Source organism: Daucus carota, chromosome 1 (genome assembly GCF_001625215.2).
Source record: "Daucus carota subsp. sativus chromosome 1, DH1 v3.0, whole genome shotgun sequence".
Taxonomy (NCBI): Eukaryota; Viridiplantae; Streptophyta; class Magnoliopsida; order Apiales; family Apiaceae; genus Daucus; species Daucus carota.
The window spans coordinates 24,010,096-24,030,277 of NC_030381.2; the positions used below are offsets into that span (position 1 = coordinate 24,010,096).

At 32.9% G+C, this 20,182-nt stretch overlaps 1 protein-coding gene across 2 annotated transcripts; it reads right to left on the reverse strand.

The window, feature by feature from the left end:
* Positions 1–1,510: 1,510 nt before the first annotated feature.
* On the reverse strand, positions 1,511–14,499 carry LOC108205050 (uncharacterized). 2 transcript variants are annotated; one of them, XM_017374817.2, is made up of 15 exons: positions 14,124–14,499; positions 12,579–12,981; positions 12,314–12,491; positions 12,095–12,234; positions 10,392–11,265; positions 10,108–10,208; positions 9,740–9,884; positions 9,589–9,657; positions 9,187–9,232; positions 5,011–5,477; positions 4,140–4,219; positions 3,296–3,428; positions 2,495–2,684; positions 1,990–2,072; positions 1,511–1,899 (listed from the first exon to the last, which is right to left on the reverse strand). In XM_017374817.2, exons 1-15 carry the CDS (start codon positions 14,221–14,223, stop codon positions 1,777–1,779), a joined length of 3,132 nt encoding a protein of 1,043 aa, XP_017230306.1. In that variant the 5' UTR covers positions 14,224–14,499; the 3' UTR covers positions 1,511–1,776. The 2 variants fall into 2 exon arrangements, with proteins under 2 accessions (XP_017230306.1, XP_017230305.1); XM_017374816.2 differs by having other exon boundaries at positions 3,296–3,431; positions 14,124–14,498.
* Between the last annotated feature and the right edge of the window lie 5,683 nt (positions 14,500–20,182).

Genomic DNA, 20,182 nt, shown 5'->3' on the forward strand with positions numbered 1-20,182 from the left:
ATGGATTTTAATGGATTATATGTGATTTTGATTTTGTGCGAATTCTTGATAAAATGTCGCAGAGTTTATAGGATTTAAGCACAATGCTTCAAAATCCTATTGATTTTGATGGGATTTCAAAAGACTTAAAATACACTGAATAATGCCACAAAATTCATCATTTTATGAAATCCAAAAAAATCCATCATCATTTGAAAACCTTTAGATTTTAATGGATTTTAAACAATCCCAATTGAATACCATCGGATTTTAAAGCATAATTTAAAATCTCAATTGAATACCACTTAGATTTTGTTGCATAATTTTAAATCCCAATCGAATACCTCAAGATTTTAATGGATTTCAAACAATCCCAATCGAATACCCTCGGATTTCATGAATGAAAAAAAATATTTTAAAATCCCAATCCAATACACCCCTCTTTGGAGTATTCGATTGAGGTTTTAAATTATGATACAAAATTTGGTGGTATTTAATAAGAATTTTAAATTATATTTTAAAATCCGATGGTATTCAAATGTTGATGGATTTTTTTTTGAATTTCATAAAATAATGGATTTTGTGAAATTTCCCAGTGTATTTTAAGTTTTTTGAAATCCCGCCAAAATTCATGATATTTCAAAGCATTGTGTTTAAATCTTAAAAGAGTTATATCAACTTTACAACATTTTATCAAGAATCCGCTCAAAATCAAAAACACATATAATCTATTAAAATGCATAGATGAAAAACAATACATTAGAATCTCAATCAAATACACCCCTTTAGTATTTAACGAAAATTTCTACTATTTTTTGAATTTAGTCGGAGATAAATCTTTATTAATCTCGTCTCGAATTCGGCACTACTTTTAATAATATACTATCAATAAAATTTATTAACACCAACCATTAACATAAGAAAACATTAATTTGTTAGTCAAAAGTTAAGCTCGCAATAGAAGTGAAGTTTTAGTAATAAATACATAGAAGTTTTTCTCTTCTTCTTTTTCTTTTTTTTTTTAATAATTTAGACTTATATCATATGATACTCATGCTCTAATGCTACATAAAACTTATGTACTTATTACCAATACAAATGATAATATACCTTTTTTCCCTGTTTAATATAGTTTTAGAAATTAAAATACTAACACGCATGTGTATACCAAAATTTTAAAAATTTAAATACTCACACACATCAAAAAACCAAAAGGCATTAGGAAGAACACACACCTGCTAAATGCAGATGATCAATCAGAAGATACATACATTATCAACTTGTTTACCAGTGAGGTTGAAAACTTCCATTTGATTCGAGGCACAAATAACATGTTGCTATAGGTGTACTGTCACTATATTCGAAATTTCATATATCACTGTGCTAGTTTTAGATAAAAGAGAAAAAAAATTACTCTACTAAGATTTGCAGTAGACAACTCCCCAACGCATTACGTACACACTTTGATGATTGCACCAGTGCAAATATACAAGAACATATGAACTGGAAAATACTGGGAAAAAAGAAAGAGTGAATGAGGTAAGAATCATAACTACTTCTGCACATACTCTATTCCAACTTTTGTGAGATTAGACTGGGCAACAGTGAAGCTAATTACAAACCCAAAAAAATTTGAACACCTCACCTAGCTAAGCTTGTTTACAAAAATCTAAACATTACTGGAAAAAACCTATATGGACATGAAAAAGGTGTACAAAACTACATTCTTACTTTTGTTGACACCAGTCAAGAGCTTTGAGGTCAGAAATTTCTTGATTACTCGAAAAACAAAGCTTTCTATACAGATTCATCATTTGTCTTCTCATGCATATCCAAAATAATTTCCCGCAGCTCCGGGAAAATGGACAGGAGTACAAGTTCGAGTATTCCATACGTGAGTTGTTTCAAACAAATACTGGACTGCATGCATAGATAGCCATAATGATTTTAGGAAATCAACAAAATGTCAGACACAGCGCAGAAATAAATATTTTGAGCAAGAGACTTTACCTGCAGGAAGAAATATATGTCTTGAGCACATCGCTTGTACTGATTGTGCCCAATCAAGCCAACTAGAGCAGCGGGAGCTCCATCTAAAAGGGAAAAGAAAGAGGTTTTATTTTGTCAAAATTATGTTCCTCATTCATCAGGGGTATATAGATGTTAGAAAATCAGGGTACGTTTAAAAAACAGGTAATGCACAGATTTGCAGAAGTGGTAAATTTCTGTATAATTTCAATGCAGTAAAAGACCAGGGGTCATGCTTACAACTTACATGCTAGTATCCAATCAACAATCACTAAAATTAATATTCTCAGGATGTTGTACCTTAAATTTTTTGTTAACAAAATAAATAAACGAAACACAAGTGCCTGCCTGCGAAAGAATATTACTCAAAAGGTGCAGACTCCAGAATACTACAATACCATGATGATTGCAAGGGATGCTAAATGTTCAGTGAAAGTACCAGAGGTTGCAAATCAACTATTAAGAGCGAGGAAAAACTGGTGCTTACTGAATAAAATTTTCTTGACATCACTGGCTCTCCGAGCAGACTCAAGCTGCTCTTCAAAAGACCCTGCTTCAGAGGCCGTACTTCTGGCCGAATGAGTTGTACTCCGTAAACTACCCTCATCTCGTTCAAAATTATCTATCTTACTTTTACTATTCAAGGGCAGGAAAAAAGCACCACCAGGCCAGAGAACCTAAAAAAAATAACCAAACACCACATGAAATTGGAAGCTAGATACAAATGTTACAAAATACTGGTTATTGACTTCCGTACCCGGCTAGGCTACAAATTTAGAGACAACACTTTAAGGCATTTGACTAGTAAAAGATATACCAATATCAGTAGAATATTTACAATCAAGCAAATGTCCAAACTGTCAACGAAAATAAAATTCCAATTTGAAGATTAATTGCATCAATCCTGCTACACATACTAATATAATTAAAAGTTCAGGAGTCTTATAACGTTGTGAAAGACCTTGTAAACATCTCCAGCGCCTATGAGAAACACTATGCGACTTAGTATTTAGTGGAACCACTCAGCGTCGACTTTTGAAGTTCCAAGTAGCAGCCACTTCAATCTCAATGATAAATATTATCAACTAAACTAGATACCAAAACCATATTTCGGGCTCTTATGTATGTATACAGATGATAATTATTTCCATTTAACCATTTTTTAATATGATGGCAAGTCACAACTAGGAAATGCAGACTTCCTCTGCTTTATTTTTTCAAAGGAAGTGTAGACTCATTTCACAACTCAAAAAAAGAAAAAATTATGAAGTCGAAGCATGATACTTACATCTTGAACCCAGTGAATTCCTTGGGCAATAATGTCCTCTCTTCGGATCCAATGAATCTGCCTTAGGATCCAATCATCAATAGCGTCTTCCATTACCAACTGTAGTACCTGCTTTGAAATCCAAAAGACCTGTCTTCTGCACCAAAAAAATTGCAGTTTCAGTGTAATACATAATAATTTCAAATTATTTGCATATATAATTCAATAGAATCAGTGAGTTGAAAGTGAAATTGGAATCATAAAAAATGCACAGCACATATTTGTCATGCAGTGGCCAAATTAAGCTATTAATAGAAAGCTTAACATATTTTTCCTCTAAACTCTAAAGCATAAAAATGAACACAGAAGAAAGAAAAAAATAACACCAATTTTGTGTCTTCTTTAGATACTGGCTAATATACCGTAAATTAACACTGATCTCATGAACAGATTTAAACAATGATGAGACATAAAACCACAACATATAGTGGGAACTTTCATTAAATCCTCAACATTGGCACCAAGTCATTTGGAGACGCCGCATCAGCTTTTATCTTTTCTTTAATTTTTTAAGCACCAACAAACTGAGCCAACCATAATTTAACATCAGCTGATTTCCATTTTAAGCTTTTGTGGCTATAGTAAGGTTGATTACTATACATCTATATGCTTAATCTCTCTATTAAAGCACATAAAAAAAACCACATTTGAACATCACTTAATAAATCTTACTATTTGCATCTTATCCCACAAAATTCATTGACCTAAACATGACAAAAATAAAATCCTACTTGGCATTATATTAGGTAAAGAAAAGATGGTAAAGGAATAAAAACAATATGCTTTCTGTACAATACTGACTCACCTGAGCCAGCCTCTTTTCTTCAGCTCAAAGATGTTATCTACTAAATTCAACACAGGTACGCATAGATTTGGTGGCACCCACTACATACAAAAAAAAGTAGTAGGTAAATATATCATCAGTTGCACAAAGTTATCAACCAACGATAAAAAAAACTAAGCATATGAGTTTCAAACCAAAACCAGTGTCCAGTGACAAGGGCTGTTTAGTCAGCGATAATCAAGAAATTAATCAAGCATATGAGTTCGGAATGTATTTATGGTCAAGGTATTTGGAATTTAACAGAAATTGAACAATATTTTTATAGCAATTTATAGCTATAATACAAAAACTCAACTCTTGAAGTCCTGATATTACTTTTAATCATAAAAAGTGTCTGTTTAAACTTTTCTTGCATGTTAACCGAAAAAACAGAAACAAAGTATTATCCATCTTTGCCGTACACCTATTACATGCCTAGCAAGCCTCCTAGGTATACATCTTATCTCCCAAAGTTATATTATGTCACTGGAAATGCTCCACTAATCTCCAGTGAGAGCATAGACTTAATGTGTTCTACAATCATACTCCTGCTAAAAATATAATAGATACAACAGCTGCAATCAATGATAAATATTTAAATAATGCGATGCAGGGTTTATATCTTAGTGTAATGATAAAAATCCAAACTCATCCTATTAAAATCTGTTTAGTGAGGAAAATAACATAGCTTTAAGTATGCAAAAAGAGTAAAAGTGCCTATTTAGAGCACAAAATTCCTCAAGTGCTCATTCCTCTACTATGACAATGATCCTCGAAGCAAAAGGATAAATCAAAAAATTGCCTAAATACAAAACACCGACATCACCAGAATTCAAGAGTCTATGCAAAATACCTCTTGTGGGACCCCGCTTAAATCTTCCAGATGGGCAGAAGTTGCTGGAACATTAGCTCTAGGAAAACCACTAGTGCTTGTTGATTTGGACTGAAGCTTGGAATTGTGTTTATCAACATCAGATTTAAGCTTTTCATCATGTTCTTCCATCATTGACAAGAATTCCCTCGAATCCGATTCATTGTCTGAATGCCATTGGTCAGTATCCGCAAAAGATCTCTCACCGCTATAGCTTGCATCTTCTTTTTCGCCTTCCTCGTCATCGGAGAAATGGTTAGCTGAATCTGCAGTATGTTGTCTCAAAATCAATTTTTCTATTTCATCTTCTTTCAGGGATAAGTTCCTGCCATAATTTGAAGAAGATTGTTCGTATGTTGCAGAAGATGAACCAGAAACTTTTCGCATTAGACCATCTGATACCCCTTTGAACTGGCGTACAATGTCATCTACCGCATCATCCACATTAACTGATGAGAACTCAAAAAAAAAAAAAAAACATTCAAGACAGCCTGAGTAAAAGGTTTTAAAATCATCAATGATATTATGAGCCTATTTGGATAAATTTAAAATAATGACTCATGAATTAAAGTTGCTGAAAGTGACAAGTGAAGACAAAAAAGTGAACATTTTAAGTGCGCATTTGGGTAATTTTGTATTATGGGTAGTTTATGAGTTATTAAAAATGTAATAACAAAGTAAATTTGAGATTATATCTTTGAATGACAATATCAAAATTCATCATATAGAATCACCAAAATTAAATAAGTAGTTGACAATAGTACCTCCTACTAACTTTTGAGTTTAAGCTTAAGTCAGTTTCTGACTTATTATACAAACAGACATTTATCAACCTGAGTGCCTTTAAACACTAGGCTTAAAACCTAGCCAAACAGGCTCTAGATGACTAGAACCAGAAAGCAAGCTCTTCAGCACCATTAAAAAAAAATAAAAAATAATGCATGCTTAGTGGACTCTGAATCTCTGATCAATTAATTATGAAAGCTAGTAGCAATACCTGATAAGAGAACTCACAAAAGCTTAACTAGGGATGAAATGTAGACTGGTAGATATGGTTGGCAATAGAAAATCATATGCAAATAGACGTCACAGTATTTTACCCACACGCTATCTTAGCCAGAAACAAACATATATGATTAATTGATTACACATTTTATACTTATATGTAATAAGCGTAAGGAGGATAATTTGGCCGTTTGGTATAGTACCACAGATTACATACGAACCGTTAGATATTATTGTTTGATAAACGGTCAAAATTACATAATAATAAAAGATATTTATATATAATATTTTAAATATTAAAAATATAAATAATACTTTTGATGTTCTAAATCAAATAGGAGTAGGTATTGCAAATAGAATATGTTCTCGACTCTTTTTATGTTCTAAACAAAATAAAAGAAGGTTTTATAAAAATCATGTACAAGTAGATTTTGTAAATAAAATACGAATTTTATTCTTTATATGTTCTAAATACCACATAATATATAAGAACCATGCTTTTATTATTTGATAAACGGTCAAGATTACATAATAATGAAAGATATATATATATATATATATATATATATATATATATATATATATTATAATAAAATTTATTCTTTCAATGTTCTCAATCAAATAGAAGTACGTTTCGCCAATAGAAGATGTTCCTTGCTCTTTTTATGTTCCGATGGAAAATAGAAGGTTTTATAAAAATTAAGTAGAAGTGGGTTTTGTAACTAAAATACGAATTTTATTCTTTATATATTCTAAATACCGCAAAATAAATACGAACCATAATCTTATTATTTGATAAACAGTTAAGATTACATAATAATTGAAGATATTTATATATAATATTCAAATATAAACATAAAGGCTTAATGACTTTTTAGCCCTCAAAGTATGGGTGGAAGTTCCGATGCGGCCTCGAAGTTTAAAAACGTACCTTTCGACCCTCAAAGTATCTTTGTCGTACCTTTTAGCCCTTTTTAAAAATACCGGTATAAATCGGGGGATAAACTTGACAATTCATATTCGGGGTAAAGTTTGGACGTACCTTTTAACCCTTAAAGTATACATCTCGTTCTTTTTAACCACTAAAAAATACATTGAAATACATTAGATGTTCCTTTTAACCCTTAATGTTTAATGCCCCTTTTAACCCTCACGTGTGAAATGTCAACTTTGTCCACCCCGTTATATACCGGTATACACCATAAGGGCTAAAAGGTACGATAAAGATACTTTGAGGGTCGAAAGGAACGTTTTTAAACTTCGAGACCGCATCGGAACTTCCACCCAAACTTCAAGGGCTAAAAGGTCATTAAGCGAAACATAAATGATACTTTCGATGTTCTAAATCCATTAGAAATAAGATTTATAAATAGAATACGTCCTTTTCTTTTTATGTTCTAAACAAAATATGAAGATGTTTTGTAAAGATCATATAGAAGTGAGTAGGTTTTGTAATTAAAATACGAATTTTATTTTTTTTATGGTCTAAATCAAATAAAGGAAGGTTTTATAAATAAAATATGATCCTTATAAAATTGATAACTATTTTTCCTACTTCCTAATTTTTGTTAAATTCAAAGATAATTATAAAATCATCACTAATCTTTTTTTCCACCGAAATGAAAATCTTGACTTTAATCGTGTATATATCAACGTATAAAATATTAGTAAGATAATTCAAATTATATATATTTATACAGATATATTTTTTTTAAAATATCCATATATCATACAAATTTAGAAGACAAATTTATATTTTAAAAAAATATCCGTGCATGACACGGGTTATAAGCTAGCAAACTATTTGAAGATTAGGACCTCTACAGATCTGTGGTCATAACTTGTAACACACCAAAACTCATATGGTACATTTTTCACACAAAGAAAACAGAAGAACTTCCATGACAAAATATGTAATTCTCTACACATTACACAATCAACTAGCAACCTCTGTTAGTAACCATTTTATATGTATTAATAATAATGATCTAATGCTTCTTAAACAATTTTGAATTTTAGACCATAACAACTGTCAAATACGACACATTAAAAGCATTTCACTTCTGACGTTACACATAAAAACAGCAAAAATATGGTACTAGTAGAACTCTGTATATCTCTATATGCGAAGATTTGATGAATTAAAAATATGGGGATTCGACTGCGGTGGCACTCAACAAATAAAATAATATTTTTTTGGTAAACTCAAATAAAATTATGTTTAAATATATATAGGCAAATGATCAAATAAAAACAAATATTGAATGGAAACTAGAAACATCATTAATTAGCGTAGTTATATGGAATAGTCCTTCTTCCCTTGAGGGATGCTGATCTTATTTTCTCGAAGAGTTAAATTACTTGAGGTAAAATGACAGAATTTTCGGTCATTCCGTACTGCTCGAGTGTCGTTTCTCTCATTCAAGTTCGTTCTGTGTTCTCCTTGCCCTAGGATTTTTACCCCCACTAAATGATTGTATGTAGATCAGAGCTTTAGCGTTTCTTCTCACATAATAATATAAAAGTTCTATATTCTCAATGGTTCTACTGGGGATTGTTGGTAGTATTTAGTTTATCCCATATTCAACATTCTACATCCTGTGTCATAGATTATTTATCAATATAGCCCCAGAGAGGAGAAGCCAAGAAGAGAGAAGGAACTTTTGCTTGGAGATTTTAACATTAAAAACATAAGATTTTTTCTACCTTAATACTTCGTATTATATTTTAATATTCTAATGAATCCAATGATTTACTATGAACATAGTTGGCTAAGTCATTATTGTTGGATAGCTGTTTTAGAGTCCTAAACCCAATGTCAATTATGCACTTCTGATTTTAGGAGATATATTTGTATTTTGCTTATATCTTCATCATACTTGTAAAGATACTTGATTAACTATAGTATGTGGCATCAAAATATGTTAAGTGATTATATATTTATAAGGTCAAGTAATCATTTTATGTGGTTTTGGAATTTAGGCAAGTTATTTCACCCTGAAGGCAATTTGTGAATAACTACTTATATACTTATTAAAACAACCACAAAAACATTTGTCATATTTTTAACCTTTTCTCCATCAAAAATGTGGAGACTAGTGACTACAGAGTATCAAGGTACATTGTAGTATTCAAAAAAATGAATAAACTTACCTGCCAAGGTTCGCATCACAGAAGGAGACTTTCCAAAAGAATAATTCTTCACAAAAGAAAATATAGTTGTATCAATATAACAGTAGAAAAGTTTACAATAACGAAAAAAAATAAAAGATAGTCCCACACCCCTACACAGATTAAAGAAGAAAACCTATGTTATATTTTCTGATTCGCCAATTTTAAAGACTGGTATGCAATATAATTGTGAACTTGTTTAATTTTTATCAACTAAACATTGTGACAGTATGTGTAACATCTAACCATAAAATTGGTCCTTTAATATTATTTAATTATTTCACATCATTAATCAAAATTAAACAGAAGATTAACATTAACATAAAGTGAGGCTCTTTTTCTGTGAAACGAGAGACCAACATCAAGAAAAGAAAGGATTCTCACCTTTGATGAAACACTTAAGAAATCCCACACTTCATGTTGCTCTGCTACATTAGCTATCGACAGTAGATCCTTAAAGAAACAGTATACACCCAAACAAATCAGAAAATAATAAATGAGTTGTAAAAGCTACACAGGGTAGGAAGTAAATTACTTGCAAATACTTGTCAAGCTGAATGCAGCGTCGATGCACAAAAGTGTCCTCAGTGCTCGAAGAGAAGATTCTTTTGGGAGGCAAATTCAGAGTATAATTAGGAATGTCCTTGAGATGGCGATGCAATCTTTCAAAGTTTCTATATCTGTTGACATAGTACTGCTAGTTTATATGAGATATACAAATACAAATTATAGAATTAAGATGGTGGAAAGCTGTATCAACTTTTCAAAAATTGAATAATTGAAAAAATATATGAAGTGAAGAAAATAAAGTAAAATGCCTTCATCATTAGCAAAGAATATGAAAGAATATAAATTACAGCTAGTAACTAATTAGTAATTAAAGAAAATTAGCCAGAACAAGACCTCCGCTTAACAAACCAAGTGTTGTTTTCATTATCCGTCACAGCAATTGAATAAACAGCAAAAGATTTTGACCCAACTTTCTCGAAATATGCTCCTATAACCTGAAAAGAAACTAAAATCAGAAGTGATACATATGGCACAAAAGAAATATATATAACACACATGTGCATGGTCTGGAGATGCTGCTTTCAACCTACAATTACTGCTCTGAAATTTTGTGCAAGTGCTCTTACTACCTACACGACAAAAACATTTAACAAGAAACAAGAGAACACTAATCATACCCGGCACTTAAGCTTGGGTGCATGTGGCTCACTAGATAACACCATAAGGGAAGCGCTATTAACAGTAACTACTTGATTATGCCCACCCGAATCAGGACTGTAGAACTCTGATATGATTGGTCCGCCAATTTTGCTTGAAACATCAGCACCCCTATCTGGTAAAATAACCAAATCAGAAGTGCTATTTGATTTTTTCATCTTACTCCTGTTTCCGGTGGCAACAAGGGCATCACTAAATTCATCAACACTGCAACCACCTATAAAAGATGCAACCCTGCCTGGTTCCCAAGAAAGATCCTCTGGATTTTCCTTCTGACTATATAGACGAAAATCTGGAAGATGGCCAGATGGTGTTTGACCTGAAGCTTTAGCTTGGTTTTTTGTAGAAAATTCTGGTTTGTGAGCGAGTGATCCTCTTTCGTTATCTTTTAATAGTACGACACTATTAACTTCTAAACTCTTTGCAGCCTGGATTCCAGTATTAGGGCCTTTCTTGACCTTGTTCTGATAATTTCTTCCTTTTGTCCACATGTTTTCAAGATTTTCAGGCATAAGAACTTCTGTCCTGCGCTGACTTGCTGCATCAAGAGGTCGAGCCCATTCGGCAGATATATGCTGCACAGACTCTTCATGACGGGTGCCTGAACCCGCCACTGATAATTCTTTTGCATTGTCGCACTTTGAAAATGAAAAATTAGTCCCTTGATTGCATGGAGCTCCATTAATACTCATGGACTCTGAGCTATGTTGTTGAGAGTCTGCAAGAACATGATCACGCATATGACCTTCTGCAACAGGTGAACCATCACCTGCCTGTTCAAAACCATAATCTTTAATAGCAAGGTATATGTATTCAATCAATTCGTTGATATACCTGTGGAACAACGGATATTTTAAAGTTATAATCTACAAAGAGCATACATACATATAAATTATACCAATATAAGAAAACCGATAAATCCATACTCATCCATGTGGCCACTAAATATTATTAGAGTGGAGAGTTCGAGCAAAATGTTAAATGTGTTAAAACAAACTAAATATAAAAATTACAAACACAACGAAGTTCATATTGTTCCATTTCACATATACCCCATAGTGGAAGTCCAGTAAACATGCTAATAATTAGATTTGATAATAAATCTCAGTTCCCCACTTCATTCGGAAAAATAAAAATCAATGATCATGAATATCACATGGAACAAATTAAGCGCGTTCGCGCGCGCACATGTCGAAGAATTTGATTCCGAGCATCCATCATACCAACCAGGACTAAAAGAAATGGATGTTATGTAACACTGTGACTGCAAACCCCAGCTAGCTTTCTACCCACAAGCAAATTCACAAAGTAATCTGGGCTCATAGAGTCATAGTCAATACTAAGCACTGACGAACTACACTAGATGGTAAACAACACTGAAAGTCCCATACCATACTTTGCTATCGTTTTTACTTATTATCAAGTAAATCATTTCAACCTCCCCCACGAGTTGTAAAGAACATTATAACAGAATTTCTGCAGACTGTTGAATCAGATTATAGGATTATCACTAAGTATTTAGCTACGCAGAGATGCTCACATGATAAGTAAAAATACGAAAGCTGTAGAACTCTGTCACCCACATATCTTGGTTATTATTCCTTTTAACTTCCACAAAACATGAAACACCAAGAAAGCATCAAGAACTGCCAGTACAACTTACTTGGGGCTTGCTAAATTTAAAAGTGGTTGCATCACCAAACATGTTAAAAGCTCCCGAGCAATGCACCGGATGAGGGGGCTTTTAGCTTCCCGTGGCTTAAGTGCTACAGCTAAGACTCCACCCATAAGGCGTTGAAGAGCCTACAAGAGCATATAATGTTTGATAGTGTGAAAGTGAAAATTATGAGAAATATGTTGCATGAAAACACTTTACTCACACCTTGTACTCACAATCTGGAGACTTCAAGGCCGGGTGAAGGTCCTTAGAGGCCCTAAGTTGCTGCTTCAATCTCTCATCGCGTTCCTCAGATGACAAAGTTTGCATGATATCAATGCCAATAGCAGTTTGATTTTTTCTAAAGAGATCTATATGGTCCCCTACAAGGTCCACAACATCCCTGAAACATTGACAAAATAATGGGTTTTGTTCACTTAAAGGATCACTATTACATCAAATAAATTGAGATACACGCTTGAAATACAACCTTGTCAATAGTTCAACCAAGTTTATCTCTTTGACTCGACCAGATACATCAGCAAGAACATCCATGACAACTGCGCGTATCAGTTCAGGGGCCTCTTTATCAGGTGTTATTTCTGAATACCACAAATCTACGACAAAATCCTGCAGAAGTTTGTCAATAAACTCCTCCATTGCAGCCTCTATTATGGGAGAATCAATTTTTTTCTTCCGTTTAGGAGGGGTTGGCAAGGCAGGAAGCTCGGAATCATTAACAGATAACTGCTTCTTTTCTAAGTGGGATAGATATGTTTTTTGTTGGATATTTCGAACCTTCCAATGGAAATCTATCTCGTTTAATAAGATTCGTAAACCAGAGACCATAAGAACAGATATAGGGATATTCATCCACATTGATTTACTTGTATCTGCATGGCAGACGGTGAGAAAAATTAGAAAGAGTTCACGTTGATATAAAAGAGAAGATAAAGATGATGGCATTATATAAGCCAGACTCTGTGCATAGAGAAAGTTTTAACTCATTATTTCTAGGTGTTAAGAAAAATACCTCAATCCTCAATTTTTGAAACCATTACTAGAAAGTGTCATACAAAAAATGTAAATACAAATTTTGGATCCCTTTTGATTTACGTAACTTGCAAGTTGCGACTGTAAAACATTTCGAAAATTAAGGTTGATATGGTCTTTTAGTGTTGTCACATGATTATTGCCTGTTTCTTAGCCGGCAAACAAAAATTTATATAAGTTATGATAAACAGGATTCGCCTATAGACGTACAAGGGTTAAAGTGCAGTTATATGTTCTTTTTTACTTCAAATAGTTAGAAAATTTTATAATATGACTATAAAAGTCTGATCTAAGTCAATGTTTATTGTAGTGACAAATTATATCTAGAGCTGCATTCTAGAGAGAACACCGTTATATATAAAAGAAGAAAGAACGCCATTATCACCCTTCATTTTTTAGATATATCAGATGGTTAAGATTAAAATGACAAGGTAACATACAAAATCTAATGAAGAATATGCCATAGAATCTAGCATGGAAACTGATATCTATTTTCATCATAATGAATTTTACATGTAATGTGATCATGTTATGTTTAAGCTAATATTTTTCGTCATTTCAAGCTAGATTCTGCTTTTTTTGAATTAAAAATAACCTAGTTTTTGTTGAATTCAACATATAAATGAGATTTTAGCGCTAGATTATAAGTTTTTTCTTTCTAATTCTTTATAAAAGAGTGTTTTTATCAAATAATGGCCTTTACATACAATCACTTTAACCAGTACAAACTATCTCTCTCCGTTTTTGGGTGTCTTTGCTTCACCCGAAGGGAATGGTTTACAAATTGATATCAACAAATTGTATCGAGTTTCTAGGAACGGAGACTATGCATAAATGTCAACCCAACAGCCTCCTCAATCCAATACATCCCCTTCTACTAACAAACTTCTACTCAAACAACTATATAAACATAAACTATACACATGAGCTAGCAAATAAATACCAACAAAAGCAGACAGAAGAACATAAAAGAGAGACTCACGTGTTAAGAAGTAAGAAACAGCAAAAATACAAAGGGCCCACCACACAGTTCGAAGCTTTACTTCTTCTATCAGATCCTGCAAACTCTCCATCCCCTTCATCAAGATTTCAAGATTGTGTGTCTATATTTGTGTATATATTTATGATTAAAGTGTTATTTCAGCAACCCTTTAATTTGAACAACCAAATGATCAAGATTCAAGAATTGTAAAGATTCGATTTTTAGCAGGAGAATTTAAGAAAGAAAGTAAAGGGGTGGATTTGAATGGGAATATAATAACGATGGACTTGCAATAACAACACTTTGGGGTTGTCTCTCAATTTGGTTTTCAGCACAACTTTTTTCTTAGTGCTGCTGCTATTTTTTTTTTAACAGAAATGGAAAAGTAAGGTTATGTTTTCATTTTGCAATAAAATTAAAATAGGTAAAGGGACGTTTGACTCGACTTACTTCATGAAAACAAGAATTTAATTTTAGAAAGACAACGGCGGGGCTTATAAGTCTAGATTGAGAAATGGTTTATTTGTGTCGTTTTTAATAATTTTGTGATTTAATTTTTGTTTTTTAAGTCATAATTTGAGAAATTAAAATTTTTAATTTTTTTTAATGATTTATTTTTATATTTGAAATTTAATTTTACAAATATGTAGAGAGCCACTTTGAACATAGTTTATAATAAATTTTAGAAAAATTAATCAAAATACTATCTTTTTAAGAGTATTATCAAATAGATTGTTACTTTGTAACATATTCTTAAAATTTTTATTTTTAAAAATATGATTTGCAATTTTTGCGATTAAAAATGTAACTTGATGTAATTTTTGAAAAATTGATTTCAACACAATGTGACAAAAATTTTAGTTCTTTAGATTAAGGCGCGACTGAAACTCATTCAAGAACTCTTTGATGCTCTCACAGTAGTTTGATTCAGAGAGTTTCAAGATCGTTTTTGAGAAAATGAGACGATTAAGTGGGTGTCTGGAGTTAACGCTGCGATGCGACAGATTCGAGAATGGTTTCTTGGTATTTTTTGGATTTGATGAGATCGAAGGCGGCTTTAGATTTGTATTTGGCCGAAAGGGATGTGGTGGAGTCTAGATTTAGAAGCGATGCAGAGAAATGATGGAGGTGGAGAAATTGGGCGGTGAGTTTGGTTAGAGAGGTTGGAGTTTGAATTTGTGCACAGATGAAACCATTAAGATTGAAAAAGATGATTTGGTTGTGGGGATATTCTAATGCTTAGGCATAGGAAATGTTATAATGTATTCTTTGGATATGTTGTAATGTATTCATTATATTTTAAGGGAGTGTAAGCGTATTTTCTTAAAATTTTAAAGTTGTATTTGCAGTTCATTTTGATTGTTTTGGTTGATCGGTTGTAAATATGGTTGAAATTGTTGAAAATCATATTAATTTTTAAAATTATATGTGTGGTTGATTTTGGTTGGTCGTTTGCAACGGTTGCAAACCGTATTTTTGAAATCATTTTTTAAAAGTCGTTATTTTTGAAAAAAAAATATTCCTAAAAGTATTTTTAAAATTAATTTTTATAATTTGGATATGTTTGAAAAAAGCCTTATTTTTTATATCCAATAAGTAGTAAATACCAAAAAATATTTAAACACATTAAATAAAATTCACTTCTCATTTATAAGCAATAAGTATTTTTTATTAAATTATGTCAATTATCCCCAATATATTTCCTTTTAGAATTAAATAATGAGAATATGTTTAAAATTCTTTAATTGCAAAAATACTTATCTATAGAAAATGTACAGACTTACATCACTTTTTCAAAATTTTTTATTTCTGAAAATTAAGATAAGTCAAATGGGACCTAAATTACGCATCGACTATTCAGTTTCAAAATAACAATATATAAAAAATATATCATCTCATTAGTATAAATGTTGGTTCTCGGGTGTATTGTAGAATGGGCTTTCAATGCAATATTAATAATTTCAAATTTTAATTCAACAACAAATATAAGATTTAAGTTTATCAGTATATTTTGATGCAAGCAATGAAGAACACAATAGTTTAACTTCACAAAATAAATGGATTATTTATTTCATTATTTTGCTACAACCTCATGAAAAAGTTTCTCGAGCTTCAGTTCTTCTCAAGAGATACAGATGTAGATTTCTTGCTTGCTTATGATATCTTCCTATATATATATCAGAGTAAACATATCATAGTCACCACGGATTCTGTAAGTCTATAAGTAGATTTTGCTTTTCCGACTACTTGTAGTTTGCATCCCATTTGACTTTCCTAAAATGCTAATCAAATAGATATTATATTGTATGAAAAGCAATCCAGGAAACATTCTATTTTGACCTTTGCAAATCCCACTGGATAGTGACTTGACACCTTTCCAGCGACTATCCACGACTTTTGTATATCTTTGAGTTTCTATTGTAGACTTTACAGGTGTGCTACAAAAACAACTTTCTGTAGCATCCTGAACCTTGAACATCTTTATCTGCCACAGGGTTGACTTGATGAAAGATCAAATCCAATCCTGTATCTCCGATGACAGTGACATAGAGACACCAGAAATTGCTGTCAAACAATGATTGGGATGACAATGACTTCTTGTGTACGCTTCTATTAGGAACGCTAAGTCCTGATGTCATGCATGCGGAAACTTGCCGTCTGCCGAGAATCAGCCAATGTTACTGTCAGATACAAACTATCTGTCGTGACCTGCAATTGTCTGTCTTTTGTAGTACTGTTGTCAACCATCTGACAGTAGCAGTCCTTTATTCTTATTGTCATTCCGATGTGCGTCTTGGGGCATGAACAGTATAATAAACTTCTTCCCAAGTACATTTTAATTACATGACAGTTATGAAAACAATACAAAGACATACTCTGGTTGTGATAGTATGTTCTACTTAGAAAAATCCAAGTAAATAAAAATGTAAGTTGACTGCAGTCTATCACCCATAGATCCTAACAATAAATTTGTACAATTTAATAATTAATTATAAATTTTCCGTTGGGAAGTAGTATTGGAATTTAGTATTTCCCTGACAAATTCTTAAATATTAGATATACTCAAAACATGACTAAATATAGGATTTTTAAATGGTTGCAAGCAGAGTTAAACTTCCCAGAAGAGTTATTCAACTTGTGGCAAGTAAATCCAGCAGGTGCAACTATGTTACACAACAAGCATGGGCTTTATCAAGACCTGGTATGGTGGAATGCAGAATTCCAGGCCTTCACAGATGCTTCATGGAAATTCATTAATTCTACTCACAAAGCTGGCATTGGAGGATGTATTATGGATAGGGAGAAAAATTTGCTCTTTATATTTTCAGGTCCTTCTAATGCTACCTCCCCAAAGGAAGCAGAAAGAGATGCTATCCTATTTGCTTTTAAATCCTTTATCACTCAAAGGACCATTCAGGGACGTCTTCAAATTAAAACAGACTATATGTCTCTGGTAGATGACTTCCAGAAGGCTAGAGCGGGAAGTGGCTTTAACCATGATCATGCAGATTGGGTTGAATTAATAAAAAGCCCAAATTTTAAAGTAGCTTATATCCCCAGAGAAAACCTGTTACCAGCCCATGAATTGGCAGCCTAAGGAGCCAATAGAGCTAGCATTTTACACGCCTGGTGTTAATATCTTATCTAAATTCAATCCAAATTTATTGGAAATTTGGATCGAATTTAGATAAGAACCTCTCACCTATCTTATCTTCTCACCTATTCTTAAGACCCTCTCTTCTCTCGCTTGTCCACTCTTCTCATCTTCTTCTTTCTTTTTCATCATAGAATTGGGTTGGGACTTCCCTAGCATTGGTTTTGTAAAGACCAATGTGCATGCTGTGTATTATGATGCTCCACTCCCTAATGGCAACACCACAGGGGTGGAAATCGTGATTAGAGATGAAGACGAGGTCATTCTGGCTATGATTACTGGCACCCTGGGCAATCTCTACAGAAGGGCTAACGAGTTGTGGGCGATGATGTTGGGTTTGCAACTGGCATATAAGATAGGGCGGAATAGGCTGGAGCTGGAAATTGACTCAAGGGAAGCACTCAGAGATTGGGACGACTAGAGATGGTTTGTGGACCTAAAGCATGCAGGGGTGATTCACCAACTGAACCAGAGGCTCAAGGACCGATCACTGGTCCTCAGGAAAAGGCATATAAGGGCAAGTCTGAACCAGTTGGCCCGATACCTAGCAGAGGATGGTGCTGCCTCCAAGTTCCGAGGTGCGTATGTACAGGCCATTCGGGCGTGTCAGTGAACTCTGGCATCTTGACATGGGCCTGGGTTTCATTGGGGGAAATTTCCAGGTGTTGGATGAAGATGAATACTTGCTGCTTCAGGAGGAGGAAGTTGAGCTGGAGGAAGGGCATGGGGAGGCCAATGAGGCAGAGGGAGAAGCCAGTGCAGCAACAGAGCCAGCTGAGGAAAATCCAGAGGCGGGAGGCGACCTCCTTGACATTGATTAGGGTTCGGTCGTCTGTTTTTAATCTATATTTATCTCTGGATGGATTCTATTGCTCTCTGCGAAGAGTTATAGCCCTTTGTTGGGTTGTAATATTCAGATTTTTATTCGAGGGCCTAGCCCTAAATTTGTGGATGCTTATTAAAGTGGGGTGTTTACCCACTTTAATTAATTAATATATTAGTGTTGCTTATCAAAAAAAAAGATATACTCAAAACATGCTAATAATAAAAATGAATTATGTGCATTAAATTTTTTAAAATTAAATTTTAATTTTTAAAAACTTGGCAGTAATTCTATGTAATATATATTGTGATTTTCAGAAAAGATTCAAGTTTAAAGTATATTTTCTAATTGAAATATAATAATACACTTAACTTAATTATATATTTATTATAATAATAGGACAAGTATAAATATGTTAGGTCGAGGTTTCACACAATAGACTAAAGCGGAATTGCTCTACTTTTAATCGAATGTCGAACTGATAAGAATTAATAAACAATCAACTCACAAATCAACTCAGCTCTTATTGATTATATAAGAACTATTACAAAACTCTCTCAAGAAACACAGCCGTTTACAAGAGCTTCTAGGTTACACTGATATTACTCGTGTTATGTATTCTTGCTTCTAGCAAAACCTAATCTCTAAGCGACTACAATTACTAACAAGATATTCTCTATCAATAATAATCTTTTTCTATGTATATCATGTGTGATAGAATACCTCTCTATAAATAATCTATTTAGTATCAATCTTCTTTGTTTCCTCGTCAAACTCGATCTCCAGATACTAATGATACTTGATACTGACCAAGTATCCGCATGCTGATGAGGTTCCATTAGTTTTCGATGCGGACATCAGTTTCTGTCAACTGTCTTATTCCTTGTCGTTTCATTATAATGATCTCTTGACGCATATATGAATCTTCCTACGTAACAATCTCTCCCAATTTATACTTTGTGTAATGAAGCATAAATTCCACTGATTCATTGATGCCAAAAACTTCTTCAAAATTTGTGATGTAAGTTGTATCATCATCATGAGTTTGAATTCTTATACCTGTTAATTCCAAGATTGACATCTGCCTTGTTTTATTCAGCTTCTTTATAGTTTCCAATTGAATTCTGCCAAATTGAATTCATTCTTTGTCAGCAATTCCTTCTTTCTTGAAAACTTTAGTTTTGTTCTCAGCTTCATTTCCATTATATTCTGAAAACCACTTGATCTTTTCTTGAATAACCTGTCTTTAGCTTCCCCTTTTTGGCTTTCAGTGACCAAGGTAAGTGTCCATTTATTAGTAGTAGAAGAATATAATCTGCGAAAATTCGTGTTGAAATATCCTAATTTTCTCTGTTCTTTTCAAGTGATCTCATCACTTCTCACAAAATATACATATACCACTGCAAAGAGTGATAACTAACTCTACCTGTCAGAATAAAATTCTCTTTATCACAACTACCTCTCCTTTTGCCAGTACAGGAGACTGCCTCTCATTAAATCTTTTCACTAAATGTTTTTCACACAAACTCACATGAAAAGACTCAGTCTCTCATCAAATCAAAAAAAAAAAAAAAAAGAGGT